This window comes from Vipera berus (genome assembly GCF_964194415.1).
Source record: "Vipera berus genome assembly, chromosome: 12".
NCBI classification, from domain to species: domain Eukaryota; kingdom Metazoa; phylum Chordata; class Lepidosauria; order Squamata; family Viperidae; genus Vipera; species Vipera berus.
Window position 1 is genome coordinate 8,719,073 of NC_138215.1, and position 20,337 is coordinate 8,739,409.

General features: G+C 45.0%; 1 protein-coding gene across 1 annotated transcript in view; it reads left to right on the forward strand.

Moving 5' to 3' along the window:
- Positions 1 to 1,717: 1,717 nt before the first annotated feature.
- The window catches only part of ST8SIA2 (ST8 alpha-N-acetyl-neuraminide alpha-2,8-sialyltransferase 2), a gene marked incomplete at both ends in the record, with an annotated part of 28,073 nt that continues 9,453 nt past the window's right edge, over positions 1,718 to 20,337 (forward strand). Inside the window, 3 exons of the mRNA XM_081336959.1 lie at positions 1,718 to 1,815; positions 16,961 to 17,023; positions 20,134 to 20,262. Of these exons, the coding sequence (XP_081193085.1) occupies positions 1,718 to 1,815; positions 16,961 to 17,023; positions 20,134 to 20,262 (290 nt within the window). The remainder of the gene's footprint in view (positions 1,816 to 16,960; positions 17,024 to 20,133; positions 20,263 to 20,337) is intronic.

Consider the following 20,337-nt stretch of genomic DNA (forward strand, 5'->3'; position numbering starts at 1 on the left):
CCTGGATTGATGATGGGTTTTTAAATATGTTTTAATTTTTAACTGTAGTTAATTTATTTTGGGGCTGTTATTTAATTCGTTTTTTAATTTTTGTACTGTTGTTTTTTATTGTTGTAAGCCGCCCTGAGTCCTTTGGGAGATAGGGCGGCATATAAGTCCCAAAAATAAATAATAAATAAATAAATAAAAGGCGTCTCTAGCCAATAGGAAGACACGCAGTTCTTTGGGTTCGTTTCTACAGTTGCTGTCCTTTTTAAAGGACCCCCCCCCACCCCAACAGGTGGCCAGGTTGGAACCCCCCTGTTGCCCGTTGGCTACAGGTAAGAGAGTTGCGAGTCCCTTTCCTGTTCCTTCCAGAAGGCCTACAAGTCTTCTTCCCCTAAACACTAAAGCGCAGCATCGAACGCTTCCTGGAATTGGCACTTGTGTGAAAAATGGCCGCGAGTCGATTTTTTCCCCCCAGTGATGTTGCAACTTTGAACGGTCACTAAATGAATAGTTGTAAGTCAAGGACTACTTGTAATGAGGATTCCGGCAAGGTCAAGATAGCTGCAAAGCTCGATCCCAAGATTGTTACGCCTCTGAATGGGCTGCTGTTGGGTTCCCCCAGATTGATGGGTAAGCGTACATGAGAAAGAGAGAAAGAGAGAGAGAGAGAGAGAAAGAGAGAGAGAGAGAGAAAGAGAGAAAGAGAGAGAGAGAAAGAGAGAGAGAGAGAGAGAAAGAGAGAAAGAGAGAGGGAGAGAAAGAGAGAGGGAGAGAAACAAAGAAGAGAATGAGGGAGAAATAGAGAGAGAGAGAAACAGAGAGAGGCAGACAGACAGAAAGAGAGAGAAACAGTGAAAGAGAGAGAAACAGAGAGAGAAACAGGGAGAGAGAGAAACAGAGAAAGGGGGAGAAAGAAAAAAAGAGAAGAGAGAGACAGACAGAAAGAGAGAGATAGAAACAGTGAAAGAGAGAGAAACAGAGGAGAGAAACACACACAGAGAGAAACAGAGAAAGAGAGGGGGAGAGAGAAGCAGAGAAGAGAGAGAAACAGAGGAGAGAAACACAGAGAGAAAAACAGAGAAAGAGAGAGAGAGAAAACAGAGGAGAGAAACAGAAAGAAAGAGAAACAGAGAAGAGAGAGAGAGAGAGAGAGAAGAGCAGCGAAAGAGAGAGAAAGAAAGGGGGGGCTGAAACTTTGCAAAGGGGCGTCGCAGAGGGAGGAGAAAGCAGCGAGGGGGGGGAGGGAGGCAGAGAAAGCCGCGCAGGGGGATCCTGAGACAGAGAAAGAATTCCGATTCATCCTGGACGGAGATGGAAGTTGGATTTACCGGCCAGAAGATGCGGTGAAGGGGGGAGGCGTGGGGAGGGGGGGCGCGGCTGCAGGGAGAGGGACCCTCGGCAAGCAGCCGCAGCTTCCAGTTTCCAAACTCCAGAGCTCCGAGACCCCCTTCCTTCGGGAGCGGAGGGCGTTCGGGATCAAAAGGAAAACCGCCCCACCTTCTTCGACAAACCCCACCACCACCCTCCCCCCCCCCCCCGGCAACACACCGTTTTCTGCAGTTCAGCCTCCTCCCCCCCCTCCTCTCCTCCTCCTCCTCCTCCTCCCCCCCTCCTCTCCTCCTCCTCCTCCTCCTCCCCCCCTCCTCTCCTCCTCCTCCTCCTCCTCCTGCTCCTCCTGCTCCTCCAGCCGCCACTCGGATCTTGTCGCGGCCGGGCTGGCCCCGGAACCATGCCGCTGCCCTGCCGGAGCTGGACGCTGGCGCTGCTCACCCTGCTCGTGGGAATCCTGCTTTTTGCGGACATCGCCGAGATCGAACTGGAGATCGGGTACAAGAAGTGGCGCGCGAGAGGGGCAGCCCACCCAGGCAGCCGCCCACCTAACCCCGCATCCTCCCCGCCAGCCAGGGGTCTCTTCTCTTGGGGCTGCTTAAGAACAGTTTGGGAGGCAGGGGAAAATCCGGAGGGGGGCGGGATTGGGGGGGGTGGCTGTGTGGGGAAGCTGATAAACGGGGCGGGGGGAGGTGGGTGGGTGGGTGGGTCAGACAGGTGGGGGGCAAGGGAGCGGCTTGGCTTGCCTAGGCAGCAGGGGGGCCCGGGGAGGTAGGTGGGTGGGTGGGTGGGGGACACAAAAGACAGGCTGCTGGAAGAAAGGGGGTGCCAAGAGGACTTGGGGGAAGGGCGGGGAGGGGGCGCCGGAGTTTTCTTTGTTTCCAGCGCCGCCTGTTCTGCCTCGGCGGCTGGAGGAGGGAGGGAGAAAAGGAGCTTGCGGGGAGGTGGGGGGGGGGAAAGACGCTTTCCTTTTATCACACACAACCCCCCCCCTCCGGGAGCGAAGAATCGGCGGCTAGCCAAAGCAGGGAAGGTTTTTTTTGGGGGGGGAGGGCGCGCGCGAAGGGGGCGTGGAGGAAACCACCCCGCCCAGCGCGCTCCTCAATTGCGATTGTTTCGGGAAATTCGCGTGGCCGGTTGGGGGGGGGGGCCCTCCGCACCCCACTTCCCGGGCTCCACCTTGGCGTCGGCTTCCACTGCCGGCCAGGGAACCTCGACAGTGTTCCTCTGAGCAAGTGCAGAGTTCAGCTCCTTCTGGCCGGGGCAGAACCATTCCGGGACTTCGCCAAAGACGGCCGATCAGCCCCATCCCCGCAAACCCCACTTTTAGTTGCCTTGGCAACCCCTCCGCGCTTAGACCCCTAAAATGGGGAAGGGAGTCTTTTTGCAAGCAAGGGAGCTGACGACCCCTGGGAAGAGTTTGGAAAAGACCCTTAACCTTAGCCCAGGGGAGACCTAGTCTGTGCGCCCCGAACCGGGCCGGCAACCTGCGTTCGCACCGGGAGCTAAGCCCGGCTCGTTTGAACGGTGGTGACTTGTTTGGTGGCTTCACGTGATGATGTGTGAACCCCGCCGGTTTGATTAGTTCATTGTTCAGCGGATTGTGCAGACCTACCTACCCTTCCCACGACGCCTCACTGCCACCACAGAATTTAGCACAGAAGCGAAAGTGAGTTAAGTAAACGAGATGGGATTTGCATGGCAGCCCCGTGCTTATATAGTGGCTTTAATTTGGGTGGGATTCCGGCGCCCCGCCCCCCGTTGTGACTTCTATAAAACCACAGTTAAATCAACCCTGCCTTAGTTTGACTAGCAACCCTATCTTAGAAGGAAAGACCAGTAGCTCATACCCAGGCAGGGCTAGTAAAGGACCGGCTGTGGACAATAGGGTTGGGAGTCCAACCCATTGAGGAAGGCTGGTGGCTTATTAAGGCCTATTAACAACAGCAAGGAATGAGTCAAGAATCTGGGAAAAATAATTAGCTCTCAGCAGGATCCTGGAAGTGACAGGAAAAAAAACCCCAGTCAAATGGTTCTTAGTCAGCCTTGTTTGGAAAAAGGCACTTCTTGGTATCTATGAAGATGGAGGTAGAATTCAGGAGGGGGTCACTTGTGGTCCAGAAGAGCAATTCAATGAATGAGAAAAGCTTCAAGGGGTGTCTGTCAACATCCAGAGCACTTGTGGCTCTGGAAAACCAAACAGAAGCATTGTTGGATCAAATCTGATTTGGGACTGGGGGAACTCAATATCTCAGGTTTGAGTTTCCACCACACCCTTAACTAGAACAACAGAATGACAGAATTGGAAGGAACCTTGGAGGTCTTCTAGTCCAACCACCTGCTCTGGCAGGAAACCCTACACCATTTCAGACAAACAGTTGTCTGATCTCTTCTTAATAACTTCCAGCGTTGGAGCATTCACAACTTCTGGAGGCAGGTTGTTCCACTGGTTAATTGTTCTAACTGTCAGGAAATTTCTCCTTAGTTCTAGGTTGTTTCTCTCCTTGATTAGTCTCCATCCGTTGCTTCTTGTCCTGCCTTCTGATAATTTGGTAAATAGATTGACCCCCTTTTCTTTGTGGCAGTCCCTCAGATATTGAAACACTGCTATCATGTCACCCCTAGTCCTTCTTTTCATTAAATTCCAGCAACCGTTCTCTATATGTTTTAGCCTCCAGTCCCCTAATCATCTTTTTTGCTCTTCTCTGCACTCTTTCTAGAGTCTCAACATTATTTTGACATTGGGGCGACCAGGGCAAGAAGTTTTATTATTCCATGTTGCTTAACACTCCTTGGCAAGGGTGAAGATTTCATGATTTGGGGTTTAGTCTGCTCTGCAAATTAAGTCTCTTTAGGCAATGATGGCTTGGTGTCTTGTGTGAACCCAGGACTTGGGTTAATTGAGTAACTAGGTTAAATGTATCATGAGGCAGCCCAGAGGGACACCAGGTTTTACAGCTCAGTTCTTCTGTGTGAGGAAGATGGAGAAAGAAAAGAGCGTATTTTGTCTTGCTGGTGGACTGGTTTCTATAAGAAAGAGGAATCTAGGTACATGTAAAAAGAGGGTGTTTTTTCTGTCCCATGGTTGTGGCTGCCATCTTGACTTTTTTGACCCCATTCCTGCAAACAAAAGTTCTTGAACCTTAACAACGTCCTGGGACCTGGTTACCTGCCATCAGCCTGGTTTATTGGGATGAACCGCGGAGGGGTAACATTGGAGATCGAAGGAGGACTTCGAAAGGTGGAACAACTCAGCTCTGTTTGGACAATTCTGGAAGGTGAGGGGTCTTCTCCAGAAGTTTTGAAGGTGATCGTGGCAGAAGTCAACTGCTGTTCTTAGAGAGATGACTTTTATCTATGGCAACCGCTCGCTCCATCGTCTTAGGTGAGCAGAAAGAACATGCAGGTGAATAAACAGGATGAGAGCAATGGAGGGGCCTGGAAACTCCTACACACCCCCACACCCCGACACACGGAGAGACTCAGAATTGGCAGCGCTCTGTGCTCTAGTCGACAGGAAAGAAGGGAAGGGAAGGGGAAGGGGAAGAAGAAGGGAAGACTGGAAAGGGAGGGGCGGAGAGGAAAGCAAGAGGGAAAGGGAAGGGGAAGGAGATAGAAGGAGAAAAGGAAGGGAAAGGGAAAAGGGAAGAGTGGAAAGGGAGGGGAGGAGAGGAAAGGGAGATGGGAAGGGAAGCGAACCCTTTCACTGGCCTCTGTTGTTGAGCGACTTTTGCTTTTAAACGACATGCTTCGCCAAAACTAAGGCAAGGAGTGAAGGCAACCCCGAGCAAAAAGTGGTTAGGACCACGAAATCTCTGCCCCCCCCCATCTCTGATCCTCTTCCTCCCTCCCCTTCTCTCTCTCTCTCCTCTCCTTCCGAGCAACAGCTGCATGGACGGAGCAGGATTTCCAAATGACTTTTTGGAAGGAAACCGAGGCCTGTGTAGAAATGGGTCAAGGGCCAGACTTAGCCTAAGAGCTAAGGGTTGCCAGCCCCTCTCGTGAACCTGTGAGACATCTACAGATGGGTCTGAGAGCTGATTTCCTTTCAAGCGCAGTGCCTTACTTTGAATTCAGAGAGAAAGCACCTGAGCTGTTAAACTCAGCGCTTCCCCAACCTGGAGAGTCATTGATGGTCCAGGTAGATCAAGTTGGGGAAAATTTTCATGGCTAGGAGCATGATCTATTTTGCCAAGACATCAGAAACATTTGCTAAGGGATCTAAGAAAAATCCAGGTTGCTTGTAGGGATGTTTGTAAGAAAGGCCATTTAAGGAAGCAACGTCATCTCTAACACCGTGGGTCAGTGGTGTTCGCATCAGCTGGTTCGCACCAGTTCGGCAGAACCGATAGCTAATTTTGGTGTTGCCCGGGCCCAGAACGGACTTCCAGAAGCGGCATCCACACAGAGAACCAGCTGTTCACCTATTTGAATCCCACCCCTGGCTAGGAGTCCCCGAAGGTGACACAGGTTTGTGGTGGTGGGGGTTTCACAATAACCTGGGCTGTCAGGGACAGCACCATGCCCAGGTTGCAAAACTCTAGTCAGCTTCTGAGGACAGCTGAAGAGATGACAGAGGACAATTTACGACCCCAATTGAGCCCAAAGTTTCCATTGCTAAACGAAACGTTTGCTTAAGCCAACTTTGCCCCATTGGATGACCTTTCTCGCCACCGTTGTTAAGCGAATCACTGCAAACGTTAAGTTAGTAACACCGTTGTTTACTGAAATCTGGCTTCCCCGGTTGAGTTTGCTTGTCGGAAGGTTGCAAAAGCTGATCCCATGATCGGGGACCCTGCAACCGTCATAGATACGAGTCAATTGCCAAGTGTCGGAATCTTGATCCCGTGACGCTGGGGATGCTGCAACGGTCGTAAGTGTGAAAAAATGGTCCTAAGTCACTTTTTCCAGTGCCGTTCACTTCCGCTCTGGTCACTTCCTGTGTGAGAAGTAGTAACCCTTGACTGTATTTCGGTAACCTGTCTGTGGTAAGCAAGACAGAGTAACCTCATCAGGATCACATTCGGCTGGAAGAGGTGAGGTTTTCCTTTTTTGAAACTCGGTCTGTTAGGATGGATGGTGTTTTCTATAAATGATGTTAAAGATGCCTTTTTCAGGAGGCAACCGGGCTTTCTTGTTTTTCTTTGAAGACGTTTCGCTTCTCATCCAAGAAGCTGCTTCAGCTCCATATGCTGGAGGGTTTGTGTTGTTCCCCTCCCAAAATGTTGGAAAACTCTGCTTTTGATTGTCAGCAGGAATGGCTGGAGAAGATCCAAGGAAGAGGGGGAAAAAAGGGAAAAAAAGAAAAGAAATTTGAGAGCTCCATGTATTTAAGAAATACATAAAAATTGGGCAGGGAATCCAGACTATTGAAAGGAAAATAACTTGGTTTGAAACTTGTGGCGAACGTTTGAATTATTACTACCATTATATATGTTTCTGATGTCTTATAAAGCATGCTGTTTTCCCTCTGTATTTTCCCCCTTTCCCTGTTCTGGAAAGCTGAATCTATAGCATATGAGTTGGTTTTCTTTCCCAGTACTTCCACATGCGACATTGGCTTCTGTGTGGTTTCTTATTTGCTTGGGATGAATTTCTCTTTGTGTTCAGAGCAATTCATCTTTTTTCTGTTTATTTTCTGAAAAATCTTTACCCTTTTGATTCAATGGAACAAAATGGGTGGAATGGGTGTACGGCCCATTGTCAAGCTGGTGTAAAACCAACAGCTAAGACGAACTAGTGGAAACAACGCTTCAGATTGGATCGGAATATTTTTGGATGTTGACTTATTTAATTATTCATTCATTCATTCACTCATTCAATTTCTATAGCAAGTGACTCTAGGCAGCGAGCTAGATTTAAGACCCGTTATGCCCATTTTTACCTGAGACGATGTAAAAGCTTTCATCTTGTGTTTATAATGCTAGTTTAACCTTCAGTTGGAACAGGATACTTAAGAGTCTAATAAAAGAAGAATAAAATAAAATAAAAGAAGAAGCAGAGGTATCCATAAGGAGGGGGTTAAAACAGTCAGGATGGCTGCCACCACCACGTGATGAAAGCCTTAACCTTTTTATATATACAATGTGATGTTAAAAAAAGGTGGGCTTTGATCATATGGTTGGCCACCATCTTGACACTTTGAGCCCTGCCCTCTTGCAGACCCCCATGACAAGAAAAGGTCAAGAAAAATTGGGTGATGCTTAAAAATCCACTTTTTTTCTACGAAAGTGAGAAATTTTCACCTTCAGAAGGAAGGAAGGAAGGAAGAGAGGGAGGAAAGAAGGAAGGGAAGGAAGGAAGGAAGGAAGGAAGGAAGGAAGGAAGGAAGGAAGGAAGATCAAATTGCCAAATCAATATATGAAGGAAGATTAACTAGGTTGGGAAAACAGGAAAACAAAATCATGGTTGGATTCCAGGCACTGTCACAGTGTGTTGACTGACCTATTCTCCAAATCACCTGCGGGCAGGACAAGAAGAAAGGATAGAAGCTTATCAAAGAGAGATCCAACCCAAAATTAAGGACAAATTCCCCCACAGTGAGAACAATTAACCAGTGGAACGGTTTGCCACCAGAAGTTGTGGGTGCTCCATCACTGGAGGGCTTTAAGAAGAGAATGGAACAGCCACTTGTCCGGTATGATATAGTGTTTCCTGCTTTCACAGGGGTTTGGATTAGAAAAATCTCCAACGTCCCTTCCAACTCTGTTATTCTGTATTTGGTATTCTAATCCAATCCTAAAAATAAAGTGAGAGGATTAAAAACAACGATCAGTCTATGAAGTGGTGAATAGATGTGTTAGAAAAAAGGATGCTTTGCAGAGATGAAAGAACTGGAGAGATTTAATGAACGGGGTTGATATAAATCAGATTTTGTTTGATTTCCTTTTCTTATCTCTTATTTTTCATTCCTCTGGTTTGCTTCTTCTCACTTGTCTTCTACCCTTTGCATAACACGATTTACTTCAAAAGGGAAAAGTGTAATGCGTATCTAAGTTTATAAGTATGATTGGAATGTAGTTAAATGTATGGCTTCACCTCTGCTTTTTTCCGACCCTGTGGATTTCTTTTTATGTTTACACTTTCAAGGCAAATACCTATTTTTTTTGTACAGAATAATGTGCTTTATTATGGGTATACATTTGAGAACTCAAATCACAGTTGCCCCCTGAAAGCTTTAATGTAGCTTTCGGAGCCCCTCCTAATATAATGGTCACTAAATTGTAATGTTTAATGTGACAGAAAGGGGAAGGAATTGTCAGATTCATGGGGAGTACCCATTAGCTGTCTCTAATGTATTGTAAATGACTTTAATTTAAATTAAATGGAGTTAAACCCACATTCTTATCCTGAACCCAGTATGTTTGGGAATTTGTCCAATGCCTATTCAAAAGCCAAAGGTGGTGTTTAGATTGAAAAGTGATGTGTGTACCCTTGCATTTGAGGGGGGGAAGGGACAGAAAGAGATGGAGGGGAGAGAGAGAGAGAGAAAGAAAGAGGGAGGGGGAAGAGGGAAAGAGACTGAGTGGGGGAGAGAGAGAAAGAGAGAGAGAGAGAAAGAGAGAGAGAGAGAGATGGTCTACAGGGGGGATATGCAACCTTGACAAATTTAAGACTCATGGACTTCAACTCCCAGAATTCCCTTGCCAGCCTGGCTGAGGAATTCTGGGAGTTGAAGTCTATAAGTTTTAAAGTTGCCAAGGCTGGACATCAGTGATCTACAGCAAGCAAACAACAATACCTTGTTGACGATGGCTAATTTCAGAAAAAGCTAGGCTGGGTTGGATCAAGACAGTAGCTGAATGAGGGTTCCTGGGAAATCCCCGGGTTGTAATCTAATCCAATTGTAAAGCACTTCCATGCTGTGGCCAAGAAAAAAATATGTAGACCCCCACATGAAGACCCCAGTTAATGAGAAACTCAGAAGAAGAGATGGGTCGATCTGAACACTGGAGGTAAAAGTCAGGAGTCATTTGCTCCATCCTGCCTGCTTGCAGACGTCTCAACTGTAAAATGCTGGTCTAGGGGCATCTTTTTGTTTGAAAAGCTTTGGGGATCACTGTGAATCAGAGAGCATCCTAGTAACCATTTGGAACTGTTTTCCCAGAAGCTCTACAAAAATTGTCACTGAATTTTACCTTTTAAAGACAGGAAATCATTGGATGATGTACCCCCTTTTCTTAAGCCAATGAAGGAGAACCAATGATGTCACCTTTGTGCCTTCCCTTCTCTCCTCTCCTTTCTCCCTCCCCTTTCCCTTTTCCCTTTTCCCCTTTCCCCTCTCCTTCCTTCCTTCCTTCCTTCCTTTCTTTTTCTTTTTCTTTTTCTTTTTCACTTCTCTTTAGGATGAAACTCATGTCTTCCTAGGAATGTTTCCTTTAAGTTAATGCTGGATGCACAGTATGCCCCTGGTTATTTCTTTATTTATAATCAACATACCTTTCTCCTTCTCCTTTTTTATTATTATTATTATTATTATTATTATGGAATGGTACAGTATGAATGATGCTGTGCATAATGGAGGTTATCGAAAGGACAATAACCTCCCACTGAATTAAGTGGGAACCATAACTGAACAGCCCAGGATGTGATGCGGAACGCACGGTGGCCTGTTCTGTTCTAACAATCCCAGCATAATAATGAAGCCGCACGTTCCCCACCCTAACCCAGGAAACATGCTGTTCGAGTGCCGACCCATCCTTCACCTCTTCCCTTTCCCTTCTCTTTATTCGGTTTCCTTTAGCTCTTTTTAAAAGGGATTCCAAAAGTCTTAGGGACACAATTTCCACTCTGCAAGGGTCCCAGAACAGGAGAGGATAGGATTGCGAGGGGGTTTTTTTTTTCCCTTTTTCTTAAGTAGGAATTTCTTAAGAAATCCATTGTTCCTCTTTCCCAGAGATGCATGACACAAACACAGAGAGATTGGGTTTATCTGAGATAGATAGATTGGTTTGGATTAGATTGTTTTTTTAAAAAGCATGACATAAAAAGAGAAAGGGGGAGAAAGGGAAGGAAGTCAGTCCTCCTAGCACCAATTCTTAGGTTCGTTTTGCCCCATTTTAAGCTTACGTTTTTGAGTTCTAGTTCTAGCTCTTTTTGTGGCCTAGCACGCGGTTACAGCAACAGGCTAGAAATGAGAAAGCTGTGGGTCCTGATCCTGCACCAAGGACTCAATTGCACAGATGTAATATAATAATAATAATAATAATAATAATAATAATAATAATAATAATAATAATAATAATAATAATAATAATAATAATAATAATAATAATAATTGTATACCGCCCTTCTCCCGAAGGACTCAGGGCGGTGAACAGGGCAAACATATAAAAGTACAAGAATACAAAAATTAGAAGAGATTAAACAGGGTGCCCAAAAGCTTACAACAGTAAGTTAAAATACATTAAAACAATAATAAAACCCAAACCCATCACCCATCAGGCCAGGCCTGCTTGTTCGAACAAGTAGGTCTTCAGATCGCATCGGAAGGAGCGAAGGTTGGGTGCCATATATGGGCAGGGATGCGGTGGCTCAGTTGGTTAGGACGCTGAGCTTGTCGATCAGAAGGTCGGCAGTTTGGTGGGTCGAATCCCGAGTGCCGCGTAACAGAGTGAGCGCCTGTTACTCGTCCCAGCTTCTGCCAACCTAGCAGTTCGAAAGCACGTAAAAATGCAAGTAGAAAAATAGGGACCACTACAGTGGGAAGGTAACAGTGTTCCGTGCGCCTTTGGCGTCTAGTCATGTTGGCCACATGACCATGGAGACATCCTCGGAGAAGCGCTGGCTCTTCGGCTTTGAAACGGAGATGAGCACCGGCCCCTAGAGTCGGAAACAACTAGCACGCATGTGCAGGGGAACCTTTACCTTTACCTTAATATATGGGCAATGTTTAATTTCTCTCTTTATGGGGAAGGAAATGGCTGATACACACAACATGCTTAATCCTAACTGCAAGTTAATGACAGAATTGCATCCTACAGACAAAGAAGTATGTTATGACTTAAGGTAATGACCCAGTTCCCACAACCTAATGAGACAAGGCTGGATTCACACAACATACAGAACTACAAAATATCCTGCTAGACTTTAGGAATTCTCTGAATCAAAGCTCTTTGGGATCCCAATAAATCATTGCTTTCTTTTATGTCCACCAAAGAGGATAAAAAGTGCCTTCAGATTGATTACATTCCCATTATATATTTGAACTTATGATTCAGAATTGTATGGACAACTGGAGCAGTGGCTAAGAAATTTTGGGGAAGAGCGATTTTGGCTTATCAGCATGGAAAACATTTCCAAGACAGAATCCTTAGACTTCTCCATTAGGAAGCCCATCATGGCTTGTGCCAAAGGTGCTTTTTCAAAAGGCAACTGAACCTTCTTGGTTTTTCCTTGTAGACCTTTCAGTTCTCGTCCAAGAAGCTTCTTCAGTTCTGACTGAAGGGTGGGGAATGGAAGGATTTATATTCCTTGCAGTCATCTGGTCGTTAGCACTCTTTCTGAGGTTTACCTGTGACCTCAGGGTCACCCAAATAGTGCAAATGGGGGTGGAAGCTTCTCGGAACTGCTGAAAGGACTGTCTATTGTTGTAGTTAAAGGTAAAGGTAAAGGTTCCCCCGCACATGCGTGCTAGTCGTTTCCGACTCTAGGGGCCGGTGCTCATCTCCGTTTCGAAGCCGAAGAGCCAGCGCTTGTCCGAGGACGTCTCCGTGGTCATGTGGCCGGCATGACTAGACGCCAAAGGCGCACGGAACGCTGTTACCTTCCCACCGTAGTGGTCCCTATTTTTCTACTTGCATTTTTACGTGCTTTCGAACTGCTAGGTTGGCAGAAGCTGGGACGAGTAACAGGCGCTCACTCTGCTACGCGGCACTCGGGATTCGACCTGCCAAACTGCCGACCTTCCGATCGACAAGCTCAGCGTCCTAACCCACTGAGCCACCGCGTCCCTATTATATTGTTGTAGTTACAACAATATAAATACAGTATACATCCTTCCATCCTCCATCATTCAGTCAGAACTGAAGAAGCCTCTTGGATGAGAAGTGAAACGTCTTCAAGGGAAAACCAAGAAATCCCAAACGGCCTTTTGAAAAAGCACCTTTGACATGATCATGACCTGGATGACTTAGAATCTCCGTAGAGAATCAGGGGCTGGGTTAACCAACATCCAGATTGAACACCTGCCCATCACTGCATTCGAACTACAGATAGTCCTCAATTTGCGACCACAATTGATTCCAAAATTTATGTGGCTGAGTGAGAAATTTGTTGAGCGGGTTTTACCCCATTTTGCGACGTTCCTTGCCACGTTTGTTAAATGAATCACTGCACTTGTTAAGTTAGTAACTGTTCTGTACCAGCCTGCTACCGGCCCTGCAGAAAAGGCAACCCCTTTACAAACGGCAAGAGGCTGGAATTACGTCTGCCAAATTTATTACTACAAAAAACAAACAAGACACGAACCAAGATACAGGAGCTTTGAAACACTATCTGAGTGGTTGCTTTCAGCAAACCAGCCCTCCCCACACATTCCCTTTATAAAGAGTTCAGGGCGTGGCCTCTCTCTGCCTCCTTCCGAGAAGCCCCACAGCCTTCCTCTGTTTACTCCTACTTGACTGCCTCCTGCGTCGGGCGTCCTTGAACAGGGCCAGCTGTGGGTCATCTTCATCCACACTGTCAGGCTCACACAACTGGGTCTCCATGGTGACCAAGTGGGAGGGGCCTGCCTGAGGGCTATCATCAGCAAGATCTTCAACCCCCTCAGCAAGGTCTTCAACACCCCCCTCCTCTGAGTCGTCCGACCCAACTGCCGAACCCACAGGCTGACCCTGAATCACAACAGTAACCTGGATGTTAAGTGGATCTGTCTTCCCCATTAACTTTGCTTGTCAGAAGGTCGCAGAAGGTGATCACATAACCCCGGGATGCCGCAGCCATCATAAATGTGAGTCAGTTGTCAAGCATCCGAACGTAAATTGCCTGACCATGGGGATGTGAAAAATGGTCATAAGTCACTTTTTTCCAGTGCTGTTGTAACTTTGAACAGTCACTAAATGAACTGTTATAACTCAGGGACTACATGTAAAGGAAGGGGTTAAAATCTATAAAAAGATTTCTTAAGCCAGCTTCATTTCAAGCTGGTTTACGCTTGGGAAACTAACCGCTGAAAGCCGCAGTGTGGAAAAAAAACAAAAACCTTTAGGGAAAGATGTAATAGATTTGAAAGAAAGCAGTCTTGACGAGTGGATGAATATAAGCAGAGAAATGAAGGGGTATGTCTAGTTATGAATGAAAGGTCTAAATTGTATCTGAGAAAGTATGAATTAGCATTCGCCAGACTATTATGAGTATCCATGAAAATAGGCATCTGTAAGTTGGTAATAAAATACATGTTACATTCCAGTGAACGGTGATCATGAAAGGACCAGTAATCAGTTTGGGGGGGGGGGGAAACGGAGTGACATTCTGAATTAATATAATTGGAGATGAGAGACGCTTTGTTAGGAACCATGATTAAATGGGTGTACAAAGTGTAGCAAAGAATCTTTGGGCTACTCAAAGACCCAAGAATGAATGAGAATTACATTGTGAGCATCTGCTTAAATACTGCTTCAGATATATAACTCGGGCGATACGCACAAGGAAAACGACTTCTTTCATTGTTTATAACGAAAATATGGGAGAATTAATGAGCAATTCAGGAGCGATTCTCAATGTATGAAGGGGCATTAATTGACAGAGCCAAGAGTGAATTTGGAGCGAAATGGACATGAAAGTAATTGGAATGAAAGGAGAATGTCCAGCGGACTAGAAGAAAGCTGCTTTTCCCATGTCTAGATCAAACCTGAAACTGCCAGAATAAGGCCACTTTTTTGCTTTATTGCTGGCTAAAGATAAGTCATTATTGGCACATGTTTCTGGAAGTAGCCGACATACAGAACTCAGGGGCTGCCACAAAGAAGAGGGAGCCAAGCTATTCTCCAAAGCACCTGAAAGCAGGACAAGAAGCAACGGATGGAAACTCATCAAGGAGAGAAGCAACCTAGAACTAAGGAGAAACTTCCTGACAGTTAGAACAACTAACCAGTGGAACAACCTGCCTCCAGAAGTGGTGAATGCTCCAACACTGGAAGTTTTTAAGAAGAGACTGGCCAGCCACTTGTCTGAAATGGTACAGGGTTTCCTGCCTTAGCAGGGGGTTGTACTAGATGACCTCCAAGGTCCTTTCCAACTTATTATTATTATTATTATACCAGCAGGTGGGTCAGGCTCTGTGTCTCTCCACATCCACACAGTGTGTTGTTATCCGCTAAGAGCCTCCACTTGAGCATGTTGGCTTTACATTTTGGCCCTCCCACTCTCAACCTATTCAGGGTCCTCCAAGGGAGGTCAGATCCTTCAGCCTTATCCTCCTTTAAAGTTATTCCTCACTCGATGGTCTCCTTCCTCCATCTTTTGGTTCAATTTTGTTCTTCTGTACCCTCAAGAATGTTCGTTCTTGCCATTGATTTAAGTCGGCAGGCTTGGGGCATGTATCCCAAGAAGAAATGAAATAAGAAGAAATAAGAAATGATCAGAGTAAATAGAAGAAACAAGAAATGGAATTTAAATGCTGGGAGAAACAACAATCTCAGATATGTTGATGATACCACTTTGATAGCTAGGCACGAGGAAGTCTTTAAAGAAAAGTCTCTGGTTGAAGGCAAAAGAGATAGAATAACAGAATAATGGAGTTGGAAGGGACCTTAGAGGTCTTCTAGTCCAACCCCCTGCATGAAACCCTATACCATTTCAGGCAAATGGCTTCCAGTCTGTTCTTAAAAACCTCCAGTGTTGGAGCACCCGCAACTTCTGGAGGCAAGTTGCTAATCAAATTATGTCAACAGGTAACACCAATGCAATGCAAATAGGTAGAGAAGTTGCAGCGATGGGAGATTTTTATCTGACTGGCCTCAGCTATTCACTAGAGTGATAACTAACCACTAATAAAGAGTCACCTGCTACTTGGGAGAAGGACCATGATGAACTAAGATGAAATATTAAAGTGTGCAGGCATCACACGAAGCAAAGGTATGTGTTGTCCACCTGGATCATCAGAAAGAAGATGATTTAATTAATGCCTTTTAGCTGTGATGCTGCAGACAATTGTTGAGAAGACCTTAGCTGCCAGAACGAACAAATAATTCAAGACAAGCTGAAGTAAAATCTACTGGAAGCACTAGTAAATGAAGCTCACCAGAAATACTAACAATGGAAAAGTGACAGGATTTGAAGCTTATGTTTTGGGAGATGTAATGAACAGGTGAGAGTGATTGGAAAGGTCCCTAGTGCAGAGGGGGGGGACCCCAAAGCCAATTATAAAGAGGCCAATAAAAAAAGAAAGAAAGAAAGGCTATATCTTTGAGAACACATCCAGGAACTTGTATGCACCCAGAGAAATGGATTCTGGCTGACAGGTTTGGTCAAATGAGGAGTTGGAAGTGATTCAGTGAGTGAAGAAGAACCCCAGAGCATCTTCAGGAAGAAGAAATGCGAGTTCTGTTTGGAAGAGGGTGAGGAGAAAAGTGAATCCCCCAACAGAATGAATGAAATGTGAAAGTGAAGAAAGAGAATAGATAGAACGCTTATGGTGGTGTTATACTGTAAATGTTTTGGGTGGGCATACATGAACATGGCATGTTGTTGGCTAAGAGCTCAAATAATTTTCAGGGAATGTTAGATAGCGTGTATCATGCAACAAGAGAACCGGTTTGTTCTAGTGGCTAAGGCACTGGATTAGGAATGAGAATATCTGAGTTTTGGTCTTTCCTTAAACCATCTTGATCTTGGCCAGTCACTCTCTCTCAGTGATACAAAAGCAGAAGTTTTCCATCCATCTATCCATCCATCCATCCATCCATCTACTCTATCTATCTATCTATCTATCTATCTATCTATCTATCTATCTATCTATCTATCTATCTATCTATCTATCTATCTATCTATCTATCTATCTATCTATCTATCTATCTATCTATCTCTGTGTGTTGCCATAGGTAAAACCTATCATCCACAAATCTTTTCTTATTGACTATCCATAAGTCCTAATAAGAAAGACTCTGCTTCCATCCTAATACTTAGCTTTCTAGCTCAGCCAACCTTGATTTTGCAATTGGGAATTTCCAGAGAAGGAGATCTTTCCCTCCAGGTTGGGGTGCTGGGGCTTCAGTTCACAGAGGGCCAGCTCCGCTTCTGGGAAATTATGGGTTCGGGTTGGAAATTGTGAGTAGAAGATGCAAGGGAAGGCTAAACTAGATGAACTGGCAAAATTATCCTGCTCGCTTTTCTGTTCTCATTGGGTTCACTCCTATTGATTTCATTGGAAGATACTTCCAAGTAAGAGTCCTTTGGCCAACATTCTCGATCAATTCCAACAAAGGATTGACCTGGATTGAATCATTTCTCATCAACCTGCTTGCTTTTCATCTTGGTTAGAAGATGTTTCATGGGATCCTTGAAGGACGGGAGAATAAAGAAAAAGTCTTTGAACACAAAAACGTATCTAAGCATCTTGTCTCCAAATGACGAACTCTGCTACACAGGGCAGAAGGAATCACTATGAGCAGTTGATAAATAATACATTTCCTTTGTTTTGCAGGAATTCTGGGGGCCGAGGTGCAGTCCGATCAGCAGTGAGCAGTTTACACAGCAGATCTAATAGGTTCGTAAAATAGACGATGTGTTCCTTTGTTTTCTGCCCGAAGGGGCTATTCATCTCCTTCATTGTGTCATTTTCTCCTCTTCAATGTGTTTGAGGAGAGATGCTTTATTGACTTACTCTCTAGATCTGCTTTTTTTCATGTTTCTGGGCATTTTCTGCACAGAGAGTAAACAGTATATCCCTTTAGGCCATGTTTGGTTAATTATGGTTTGTAACTAAGCCAAAATTTGCTGATATTATACTAAGCCACTATGGTTCTAGAAAACCATGGTGAGCAGGCAAATCCAGCCATTAACTGGTTGAGCGAGTTGAAGACAAATAAACAGCTGGATCTTTCTTGGATCCAAATGCATCTCAGCCGTTTCTGAAGTTTTCTGCATCTCTGTGTGATTACCCCTTCCATTTAGCATCCGATGGGTACAGGCAAGTTGTTCTCCACAACGAGAACAAACAACAACATTTGTATCTTGCCTTATGTCTTCAGATTTTAGTTTCAAAGAAGTCCTTTGTTTATATTACCAATATACGTGAGAAGTTTTGAAGGCAATTTAGTCTTGCAGGTTGACACTGTGGCAATCTCATAAACAGATACAAATGTGTTAGCAATATGTTCCCTTTTATCAAAATGGAGGGGAAAAAGGGACAGTTGTATCTTGAGTCATTGACCTGAAGAAGTGGCATTCAGTTACTGGTCAACAAATCAGCACTGGTTGGGGGACAGTTCTCTAAGAGGGTGAAGGTTCGTTCTCCGAGCTTCTGGGTTGGTTCCCAAACATTTTGTTACCTGGCTAGGTAACATCTTCAGCGGAGTTTAGAGGATCTCTGTGTTGGTGTTCTTCTGTTTATAAGGGCTTCAGGTGCGGGTGTGTCAAGCGAGGGTCTTGTGATGGGTCAGGTGTGAGTCACCAGTGAGAGGCTTGTGGTGGGTCTTGTGATGGGGAGGTTGCATCAGGTCCGGGCGATTGGGAGGTGAAGAGCTGGTTGGGGGGAGGGCTTGTGCGGCTTGGTTGAGAGTTGGTCCATTTCTGGTTGGCCGTGCAGTTAATTTGGATCCTGAGGGGTTTGTAGGCTGGTTGTAGGTTGATGTGTCTGCTGATGGGATTGCTTGTTGACCTGATATAACTTCCCCTCACAAGACCCATCACAAGCCCCTTGCTGATGACTCACACCTGACCCATCACAAGACCCTCACTTGACACACCCATACCTGAAGCCCTTATAAACTGAAGAACACTGACTGACATCCTCTCAACTCCACTGAAGATGTTACCTAGCCTGGTTCAGGAACCAACCCACAAGCTCGGAGAACGAAACTTCACTGTCATCCTACACCCGAGCTACAGATATTCACCCTTACTGCATAGTTCTCCAAGCTCAGCTGTTGATCAGAAAGGGCTGGTGGTTCTCCCTAAGCTCTTCACTCACAGATCAGTCAAGCGATTCATGCTTACAGCATCCTAATGTCCAGATAGTCAGATCAGCCTGAGTCATCCTCAGAGGCATTTCAAATCGAATTCAGACAATCTGGGAAATAAAGAACTGGTTATGTGGAAGGGATTCATGTAGCAACAGATGTACTCTATGCATTATTGCTTAAGTCTCTTGGTTTGCATTGGACAATCTTACCTAGCCTGTTCCTTCCCAGATTTGTTAGGATTGCAATTCCTGTGAAGATCAGCTTGGGCCAAAGTTGCAAATATTGCAAGATGTCAGGTTGAGGACGATTTGTGCCTCACCCAATACATACAGTAGGATTGATTGCTTTTGCATGTTTGACCAAAGAAGTGAATGGGTGAAGAGATCCCTGGAATATAGGAAGCAAAGTACGAGAAGAAATATGCAAAGTTTGAATTTAACTCCACACTTTCAACTTGACCTGTAAACCCAAAGTTACCAATTTAAATATACAGGGGTTTTGTTTTTTTTTACTCTTATAATGATAAATCTGGGCTTCTGCAGATTCATTGTCTGCGAAAACAATGTTCCAAATTGCCTGAGGGAAAACTGCTTGCACAAACAGTGTACATTAATTTGCAAACAGAGTAAATCTCTTCAAGAAAACGCTTTCCAAACTGCAAACAAATTATAACACATTTTGTTTTGTTTTGTTTTTTTAAAAAAATCAGTGTGATAAAGGAAATAGACATGGAGGTGAGAAATAGAGAAAACCTAAATTGACTGGTTGCGAAAGAGGTAAAATGGGGAGGAATCAAAACTGACAGAGTCACTGCTCCCAATGACACAATAAGAACCCATCAGGATGGTGTTTGTTTGGCTGTCATCAGAAGAGAAATACGAAGGAAAAACCCAGCCAATTTCTAACTCTGTAGCTTCAAGTAGCTCACTTCTCAGGAATTGCAGGCTGATTAGCATAGGTTATTAGCATATTAATAACCTCCCTCCCCCCCCCTCTCTCTCTCTCTCTCTCTCTCTCTCTCTCTCTCTCTCTCTCTCTCTCTCTCTCTCTCTCTCTCTCTCTCTCTCTCTCTCTCTCTCTCTCTCTCACTATCTGTTCCCTTGGTTGCTTAATGTATTTATGGATAATTTTTGAAAGAACACTTATGGTGGTGTTATACCGTAAATGTTTTGGGTGGGCATACATGAACATGGCATGTTGTTGGCTAGGAACTCAAATAATTTTCAGGGAATGTTAGATAGCGTGTATCATGCAACAAGAGAACCGGTTTGTTCTAGTGGCTAAGGCACTGGATTAGGAATGAGAATATCTGAGTTTTGGTCTTTCCTTAAACCATCTTGATCTTGGCTAGACACTTCCTCTCAGTGATACAAAAGCAGAGTTTTTCCCCCCAAAATTATAGGGACTTTATCTACCTATCTGTCTGTCTGTCTGTCTGCCTGCCTGCCTGCCTGCCTACCTACCTACCTACCTACCTACCTACCTATCTATCTATCTATCTATCTATCTATCTATCTATCTATCTATCATCTATCAAAAATCTATTCATCTATCTCGGTCTGTCTGTCTAAAATCTATTCATCAATCTATATATCTATCTCTATCATTTCTCTGTCTAAAATCTATCTATCTACCTACCTACCTACCTACCTACCTACCTACCCATCTTCTTTGCTCTCCTTTTTCTCTCCAGAACGGAAGGGACACTAAATGGGTCTTCATCTCCATCTGTTGCTGAAAAAAGTAATGACAACATTAAGAACCATGAGCAGGCGGTTCAATCCCAGTGGATATACAATCAGACACTGTCATTGACCATCAGGTATGGGGAACGGCCTGCGGAGACAAATGTCAGCCGCGGTTGACAAATGACAGGCAAAGGCCAAGTGGGTGCTAG